General features: G+C 40.1%; 1 protein-coding gene across 2 annotated transcripts in view; it reads right to left on the bottom strand.

The window, feature by feature from the left end:
* Positions 1-359: 359 nt before the first annotated feature.
* The window catches only part of KIF16B (kinesin family member 16B), a 220011-nt gene continuing 210220 nt past the window's right edge, over positions 360-10150 (bottom strand). For both annotated transcript variants that reach the window (XM_032763280.2, XM_032763281.2), the window contains one exon: positions 360-1217. In XM_032763280.2, coding sequence (XP_032619171.1) covers positions 1059-1217 — 159 coding nt within the window. In that variant the 3' untranslated portion in view covers positions 360-1058. The remainder of the gene's footprint in view (positions 1218-10150) is intronic.

Below are 10150 nucleotides of genomic sequence, written 5' to 3'. Positions count from 1 at the left end.
CACTTGACAGCTCTACTTTTTACACAAATCTATTATATATAACCTGTACATGTCTTCATTCCAGTTAATATTGTTTTTTTTGTTCTATAGTAATACAAAATGGATACTATACTGTATATACATGTGCAATTCTAAACAAATCCTGAGTGATTTTAAAGTATTAGTAAAACCTCAATTCTAATTTGTGCAACTAAAATTCAGATAAGTGTTACTCTATTGTGAAGAAACCATCTACTCCAAAATAAATATAGCATTTTACCTTCGTTCTACGCATTGCTGAGACCTCTGTAAAGTGCACAGTATACAGTTACATTCCAGGTCATTAGAAAATGAGAAAAGATGCTGACCTCATTCTTGAATAACGATTGTTTCCTTTCTTTTAATTAATGGCAAGTGATTCATTCTGCATCTGTATAATCAAGCATGGAAGACTTTTACAGAGTTTGAATTAAAATCCTCTGCAGTACATATTTTGTAAACATTCAAGTCACAGCTCCTTTGATTCTTATAAGGAAAACTGTACAATCAAATAGTTAAACTGTGCTTCTTGGGATAAATAAATACCAATGGAGCATGAGTATCATCTCAAATGCCACAATATGTTAAGGGGAAATGGAAAACAGGAAATAATCTTAAGAAACAGCTTGGTGGAGACTGAACATTAGAAAAACTCCCCTTATGACTACATAACCACAGTAAACAGGAGATAATCCTGCAGTACTATAACGAATTGTCTGAGCAAATGTAAAGGAAGCACTTTCACTAATGAGTGGATCCCAACACAGCATGAGAATTAGAATTTTTGTACATCATTACCAGAGCAACTAGCGCTAACAAATGTTTGTATATTCCATGCCAAGAAAATGCAGGCACTAAATACGACAACCGCTAAAGGATGAAGGTCAGCATTGTTGCATATCTGTTTTTAACCGGCAAAATTTTTGATGGAAATTTTCAGGCATGGAGATTGATTCTTTATTTGCATTTTTCTGACACCACAGAATGGAAGGCACAGCTTTAGAATCTTCTCCACTGGTAAAGAGTCCCAGGCACAACAGTTAGCTGGTTCCATGGCTGCTGTAGTCAAACACTCCTTTCTTGAAGAATGGTGAGAACTCACAGATGGTGTGTTTTGACAGGGTTGGTCCAACTTTATCGATGTGTAACGGAGATGATGGAGACTTAAGCATCATGCAGAAGAAGTTCCTGAGGTATTTCTGGGAAAAGAAATCCACTATGTCAGAGTGCTTTCATGATCACTTTGTTTACAGTCATTTGAAGAGTTAAATACAAGGCAAAATAAAAAAAGTTAAACAAATCTCTGTGAACTTGGAAATGTTCATTTTAATAACTAACCATACTTAAATACCAACCCATAAAATGTCTCTGAAATGTTTACATTGTTGTCAGGTAATACAAAGAAATGTTTACTATATTCTTCTCCTGCCAGGATTGTTACTATTTTGCTCTACCTCCAGAGTAATAATCTCTGCTAATCATGGCTTACCAACATGCCTGGAAAAGAACACCCAAAGCTAGCAAATATTGCAGCAGGTCTGTACGAATTTCCAACTTTGCAGGAATTTCACTAAATATGGATGCAAAAGAACTTAAGAAATCTTTTCAGCACCTAAGTACTACGATCATCACATTGAAAAGGAATTGTTTTGATCAAGGTCATCTGTATAAATTATACATGTCTGGCTATACCGAAAAGGACAGGAGACACTTGATATGGTTTTAATAAGGCCGCAGCTCTATAATTAAATGGCTGGGACTATCTGGCAGATAGAAGTGTACAGCACAGGTAGCTTCATGTTCATTCAATAACTATCCTGGGGGTTTCTGCCACCCCAGCCCCCTTTTCCATCTAGGTCTCCCAGCCAACTCATTGCTGGGGCCTTATCCACCCCTCCTTGTAGGAGGGTTACGGTGGGCTATAAGAAAGGGTGGTTGGTTCCCTGCCGGACCATTCATAGGAGCCCCTGGCTCTCCCCACCTGTAAAGCACTGTTCCCCCTTCCTCAGCCAACTGGACAATAGCCTCCTCCACATAAATGTGTGGCGCAGTAATTATCTCTGAACTGGGTCCTTCTAGTGAAATCCACCCTAAAACTATCTAAAAGAAATACAAAATGCAAGAAGTGTTCCAGTTCCAAATAGTCATATTTACCAACCGTTCCATGAATTGTATCCATTTATATCTTGTGAAATTGTGACAGTAACAACATACAGATCACTTTTGTAAAACCGATGGGGTTTTCTTTAAGTAAGGTTTTGGGGGAACATGAACATTTAGTGCGACTTAAACAGTGCTTGAAATGTTCAAATGAAATGTGGTAGATAAAACATATGCTGAGGGAGACACACAGACCTGTAATAAAGAGTAACCAAAAATATCACCTCCCTGATTCCGTGCAACAGCTGCGAGGGAAATCTTATCTAAAGTAAAAGTCTTTTGCTCTGCTACAGACTGGATTAAAAAGATAACTGACTTGTCATATCTTTAGATATCACATACTAATCATGTATTCAGGGGGAAGAAATCTATTTAGTACAATATCCTATGATTAATGTGATGTTCAGTTACCTGAATGCAGCATACAGCCCTAATCCATCCATTCTGAGAAGCAATCACCCTAATTAAAGTCCACATTACCTGCTTTCTTTTCAAGAAGAACTTCTCCATAATAAAACAAGCTATTTATCCATTTGCTGTTAAGAGTCTTGGAAACAAACTATATTAATATCACGGAATGCAGGATAACAAAAAAGCAGCTGGCACATAAGCTATTCTCTTGGCAGGACTGGTGGATTTTCTTTTTTATTCAGATCTCCCACAGGTTGTATTAATGTTCACAAAAAAAATATTTCATTATGAAAATGCCTTCAAGATGAATTCCAATAGACTAGAAGATAATTTAAAGCAGGCAACAGATGTTGTGTCAACATTTGTCATAATTAGTTCACGAAGCAGGGTCCCTTAAAAAAAAAATTCCAACCCGATAAAGCCTGAAGGATGAATAGGGAAGTAAATCAAATGTAAAAATATAACACTCTGCTTGAGTTTTAGTAGTGGAAAGTTATTGCAGTAATTCCAGTTTACTGGATCTGAAGGTTCACAGAAGGTACCAATTTTTTAGTCACAGTCATCAGAAAGGAAATCGCATTCACCTTGGTCTGCGTGGCCAGGTGATTTATTGCCATGCCTTTCCTGTAAAGCTACTGTTCTTGTTATACCCTGGGCAATTCTAATGGTAGTACAAAGAAGCCCTGTGCTAGGAGACTATATGTATGTGAAATGAAAATGGTAATAGCAGCAACTACTGTTTCACATGATTTTTCCAGATCTGCACAGAAATCATTGTTGGAACACTACACCCACTGTAACTGTAAATATTTATATGTTTTCCAATGATGGCATGGAATCTTGGCATCATTAGATGGACAGCCCTTACACTTAAAACACTTTAACATGTATCTATCTATCTATCTATCATCAGTCATTTGGTCCAAGAATACACTAAGAAATATGGAAGATTACTTTGTAAAGGAATTTTATTATCACTATGTAAGAAAATGTTTAAAGCAGGAATCCAATCTGTTTTATTCTTAGGTTCAAAGTGTGCCCCCCCAAGATTTGAAAGGTGATGGTTGTGCCCTTTTGTTTGTCCTACATTTTCATGTCCTTTAGACTGACAAACTTGAGATCTATATTATGTGAACTACACAAACTTAAACCTCAAAGCTTTAACCTTGCATGACAAGTATCCCTGTGGGAGAAAAAACTTAGCAAGCTTTGTAAGCCTCAAAGCTGCTTCTTTTGTTGAATGGGCCAAGCTGCTTTCCCTCTGTTTTCATTTGGTGAATGGTGAAATTATAACCATTTCGAGTTTTAAAAAACTATTATTGTAATAGGGTTCATTCTATAACTGTAGGCCAGTGTTCATCTGATGTGCAATGTCATTCTAATGATTTTTGCACTCACTATGTGGGGACCTCAATTTTACATATTTTAACATGAATCCATAACTTAATTTAACAGTACTAAAATTGAAAAGTTTTCTGGAATGTAAAAGGATTCTTATCTTCCATTAGGTTGTAGCATATTAATAGGGAACACAACTCAATTAGATTGTTCTCATATGTTAAAAAGAGTGACAGTTTTTGAGACCAATAGCAGAGTTAGTAAGAATTAGATTTATTTTTATCCTATTAATCTTTACATTGTTTTGAAACTCATCAGCTGCAGTACTTATAGAAAGTGAAAGAAACTTCCAGCATCAGGGGTCTGGACTCTAAGGTCCTTCCCAAACTTACTATTTTTACAGCAGGTTTCTTGTCATACTGGGCTTCACAACCCCCACAACAATGAAATATTTTGCACTTGTATTTAAAGGAGCTCAGAGTTTTACAGACCTTAATGAGCTAAGCCTTACAGAGCCTGGTGAGGCAAGGAATAATCCTCACTTTATAGTTGAAATTGAGGTACAGATATTAATACATTTGCCCATGGTCTCACAAAGAATCAGTGGCAGACTCAGGAAAAGGAATGCCCAGCTTGTTAACCCAACTCCTTTCATTGGACCATCTTTCCCTTTATTAAAATGCTAGTCTTGCTCAGACCCAGCCATATAACTACTATATAACCTATTAACAAGAGGAGAGTGTTGCGAGTTTTAAGCCAAATCTGGTTTAAACTATTCACAGAAGAAAAACACATGGCTATTTTCTATAGAAAGATGGAAATATTATAAAAAGGGGCAGATTTCAAGTTTGCTCACTCCGAATAACACATTACTCTGCAATTAGTACATGTAGTTTCAATGGGAGTACCTCAGCCTAAGATACTCCTAGATAAGGGTATTAGAATCTAGTGCAAAATGAGCAGGTAAGCCGGAGTCTGGTTAGCTATGAGGGCTTCCAAGCAGTGAAAAAAAGAAAGAAAGATCTGCTTAAATGGCAGAGACTCTAGAAGACTGATTGTTCAGGCATCCAGTGTCACTGCACAAGTCAGAATGTTAGCCAGCTTGATCTTCCTCAAACCATTAGATCCATCTAATGGGGGAAAATGGGGAACACCTTCCAAGTGTTTTCTCTACCATTTAATTTTAAAAAGGTTAAACATACTAGTTCTTCTCTCTCCCTCCCAGAGGTGTCATGAGGAGTAACTGATGTTTTTCTGCAGTGGTTTTCAGATGTGAAGCACTGCATAAAATGTCAGATATTATTACAAGCTATCGGAATCTGTTAAGAAGCAGCCTTCTGGAGATGGCCTGCTAACACACACAGACTGGAGGCAGTGTCTCATGGAGAGACAGGATTTGCAAAGTGCATGATCTGAGGTGATCCTACAAAAGGAATGGTGAGGTCTAAGGGGTTCATGTCTTCCCCTTAGAACTGGGCTTTGCAACATTTAGTCATTTCTGATTGTTCTCTTGGCCTCTCTTCCTTGCAAATGGGCAAGAGCCACAGGGAATGAGACTCCGTAAATGGATGTGTGATGGCCCAAGAATAGGCAGCAGGCACAGCTATATATATCATGGAGAGGGAAAAGAATGAAGATGGTACTCATAAGGAAAAAACGGAGCTGAGGGGTGGCAAACTGAACTAATTCTAAACCATTGGGACATTATCTAGTTCTTAGGTAGATAATACATCGGAACTGGCTATTTGGAAATTGGTAGAAGGTGGGAATGGGAGGGCATTGAAGGTTACTAGCAGCAGGAACTTAGGATGGGTTAGAACTATTGTATGCAGCAAGTCTCAAGTTTCTGTGTTTTCTGGCTGCCAGTAATCCTGACTGCTTTGACACAGGACTCCTTCCCACTGAGGCTCCCTGATATCATCCTAACAATTGTTTCTTGATCCAGCCCTTAGGCTAGTGAACAGCATAGGACAAGCATGTCTATTATGCATGTCAGTCTAGGAATCAGAGTAAGAACTCGCACACAGCCTAGAGGCAGCAGGAAGGTGTCAGAGCTCAAGAGGGCAGGGAGTGGAGTAGGATGGGCCATGGAGCAAGGGAACCCAGGCAGACCCATCATATCTGGCCATGACACTTTTACTGATGGAATATCGGGTCTCACAGAAACAATCCTCAAACCACTCACCACACAAAGGACCAGCTTCCTCCAGGACACAGCTGACTTCCTCCACAAACTCCACAACATTAACAACTTCTTTCAGAACACCGTCCTTGCCACCAAGCATGTCACCTACATATACACCAACCTCCTTCACAATCATGCCATAACTGCCTCCCTCAAATATTTACCTGACAAAAGACAGCCCTCAGATATCCACCCCAAACATCTCCAAACTCATCCATTTCTTCCTCACCCATAATAATTTTACATTCAACAACAACCACTTAGTCCAAGCTATGGGAACAGCTATGCGAATGGCTCCCCAATACATCAACCTTTTCATGGGCAATTGTCATAAACAGATAGTTAAGGGTTAATGTCTCTTTTACCTGTAAAGGGTTAACAGGCTCAGTGAACCTGGCTGACACCTGACCAAAGGACCAAACGGGGGACAAGATACTTTCAAATCTTGGTGGATGGAAGTCTCTGTTTGTGCTGTTCTTTGTTCTCTCTTGGGGCTAAGAGAGGCCAGATGTGCAACCAGGTTTCTCCAATCTTTCTGAAACAGTCTCTCATGTTCAAAATAGTAAGTACTAGCTAGAAGGCGGATTAGTCTTTTGTTTGTTTTCTTTATTTGCAAATGTGTATTTTGCTGGAAGGAATTTTACCTCTGTTTGCTGTAACTTGTATCTTAGGCTAAGGGGGAGGAAGTCCCTCTAGTCTATATGATTTGAAGACCTTGTAAACATTTCCCATCCTGGTTTTACAGAGATGGTTTTTATTTTTTCTTTCTTTAATTAAAAGCTTTCCTTTTTAAAAACCTGATTGATTTTTTCCTTGTGTAAGACCCAAGCGGATTGGGTCTGAACTCACCAGGGAGTGGGGGTGGGGGAAGGAAAGGGGGAAATGTTAATTCCTCTCTGTTTTAAGATTCAAGGAGTTTGGATCACAGTGATCTCTCAGGGCATCCCAGAGAGGGGAAAGTCTGGGAGGAGGAAAAGGAGGGGGGATGGTTTATTTCTCTTTGTTTTAAGACCCAAAGGGTTTGGGTCTTAGGTCCCCCAGGGAAGATTTTGGGGGAACAGGAAGTGTACCAAAACACTATATTTTTGGTTGGTGGCAGTGTTATCAGAACTAAGCTAGGAATTAAGCTCAGGAAGGTACATGCAGGTCCCCACTTTCTGGACCCTGAAGTTCAAAGGGGGAATAATATCTTGACAGCAATCTTGCAGAAGAATTTATGGACAAATGCATGATAAAATCAGGATTATATTTCATCCTCTGGACAGATGACAAACTCCCTCATAGATATTTACCACAACTTTAACCACCTGTTCTTTAAACTCTCTATGGAATACTCCCAACAACAGCATCAGCTTCCTGGACACCACAATCAGCTTCAACAATGGAATCTTACAAACAGCTATATACAAGAAACACATAAGAAACCTTCATAGATCCAGTAACTACCCCAAACACACTAAAAAATCTTATCTACAGTCAGGCACTCAGATACCACAGAATATGCTCTGAGGATAAAAGTCTGGGATATACACCTTAATATGCTCAAAACCACCTTCACCTTACAAGGACACTCCACTGGAGAAGTAGACTGTATCATGGAATAGGCCACCCAAATATCCCAAGGTAGTCTACTTTAACACAGAAATAAAACCCCCTCTGACTGCATATCCCTAGTTGCCATTTACCACCAACACTGGGATCCACACTCAGTGAGGAAAGAAAGACATCTTTCTTGAATCCCCTCTTCTGACCTTCAAACAATCCCCCAACTTCTCTAAACTCATGATCAGAAACAAACTCCCCATAGACCAAGACACACCAACTCATAACGGTACCAGATCCTGCCTGAACAACAGATGCAAAACCCGCAGACATATCTCCAGTGCTACAATGATCAACAGCCCCCATAATACACCTTTCAAGATCCATGCCTATCACAATCTGCGGTCCAAATGCACTGACTGCCTTGATAGCAACCATGTGGGTGAAACCAGACAGACAATCTCTATGCTCTCAGAGGAACTCATACAGGAAAATGTTAGAAGACAAAACCACCACATCACCTGTGGGTGAACACTTAAAGCGATCACTCTATATCTGACCTCATCATCACATAAAACCTGCACAACACTTTCAGAAGACAAGCCTGGGAGCTTAAATTCATAACTTTGCTGGACACTACAAATCAGGGACCAAACAGACACATTGTATTTATTATTAATTAAACTGCTTATTAAAACAGCCTATAACCCACGAACAACCCTCCCAGCTGTTTCCTCACCCCCTCCCTTTCCTTCCTATGACTGGAGAAGTGTTAACGGCCCACTTTAGATTGCATGGCTCCTTGAAATATGTGTTAACTGCTGACGCTAAACAATCTGTTCCACTTTGTATTTAGCTTTGACTCTCTGGGGCGTGGTCTACACTACATATATACTTCAGTATAAATACATCCCTTGGGGTGTGAAAAATCCCCACCCCTGTGCAACGCAGTAATACTGAGCTTAACCCCCTGCGTAGACAGTGCTATGTCCACAGGAGAGCTTCCCCTACCAACAAAGCTACCGCCTCAGAGGTGGAGTTTTTAAACCAACAGGAGAGCGCTCTCCCATTTGCCGAGTGTCTTCACCAGACACGCTACAGAGGCACAACTGCATCTCTGCAGCTGCGCAGATTGAAATTTGTAGTGCAGACCTGGCTTGGGTATGCTTCCCAGAAAAAGAGTTCTGGGTAAGCTCGAAAGCTCCTCTCTCTTACCAAAGAGGCTGGTTCAATACAACAAGATTGTATCTTACTCACCTTGTCTCTAAGAGAGAAACAGTCAGACTTGCATGCAAGGTTCTTCTTACAAGACTGCTTCACCCACCCTTGCTAAAAATACATTGGCATCAGTTCTTTCCCAAGTTCTCTTGGAACATATTGCAAGATATCCTAAAATCAACTCTAGAGTAAAATATATGAGCATACTAGCTTGTGTTATTCAATATCTTGAGTTCTATTTCATGCACTTTATGTAGTAATTAGTCACCTTTAGAGCCCCACACTACTGTATATACACTGGGGTCGCTGTGGGTAGTTTCAATTTTATATGAAGAGGAAAAAATCCTAGTGCCTGAGAAAATATTTAGTGTTTAAAAGCTGTTATTTCTTTGAAAATCTAAGCACAAATGATGCATTTCTAGAAATGTTACAGTATCAACTGGTCCTGTATCTTTCCTAGGGAAAGAATCAAGTTCTGGACTTTGCTTATAACAAAACTACAGAACTAAACAGCACTGTCATTAGTGGACAAAGTTATGTGTAGGGGACTGTGGAAGACTGTGTCACGGCCTAGCTAGGGTGTCTCCGCTTTCTCGGCCGCCTTGTGAAAAGCCCCTGCTTGCTAAGTGGCCGGTCATTGTAGGACACAGCATGCCAGTTATAACTTGCTTTCACTTGGTTGAAACAAGTTTGTATGGGCCTTGAGGCCAAAGGGCGGACATGCTGTGGAAGTCCTTTTTTGAATATGTAGTGAGTTGCTTTTGTCATTGGTGTATATATAGCTGTAGCTGTATGCTCCCGGTCACTTGGACTCTGATACCCAGGCGAGCTGACTTCGGTGCTGGGTCCCCGCCTAAGTAAGCAACGCCAGGGTCCCCGTTGTGATGTGTATGTTACGGCTCATTAAAGCAAATAACTCACTGTGTTGTGTGGGCCTCGTCTTGCAGAGCTTCAGGCACGTAACATTATGGAATGCTCATTAATAAAAGAACTAAAGTACCTCTGTATCTATTATGAATTTACACACATCCATCAGCCATTTAACAAGCAGCCTTCCCCTACAATTAGATATCTGTGTAGGCACAAAGAGAAGAGATTGATCAGGACATCGCAGGCGAAAGAAAGAATGACACATAAATGGATTTACAAGCAGACACACAACTGCATTAGTTACAATATTCAAAGGGGCGGCGGGGGTGACCTGCCCGCGAAGATTCAGGCGGTTAACTGGGTTAGTGCTTGTCAAATGGCTCACGCTCTAACAACAAAAAAATACAA

The sequence above is a fragment of the Chelonoidis abingdonii genome, chromosome 3, assembly GCF_003597395.2.
Source record: "Chelonoidis abingdonii isolate Lonesome George chromosome 3, CheloAbing_2.0, whole genome shotgun sequence".
Lineage (NCBI taxonomy): Eukaryota > Metazoa > Chordata > Testudines > Testudinidae > Chelonoidis > Chelonoidis abingdonii.
This window is presented reverse-complemented; position numbering and strand designations above follow the sequence as displayed.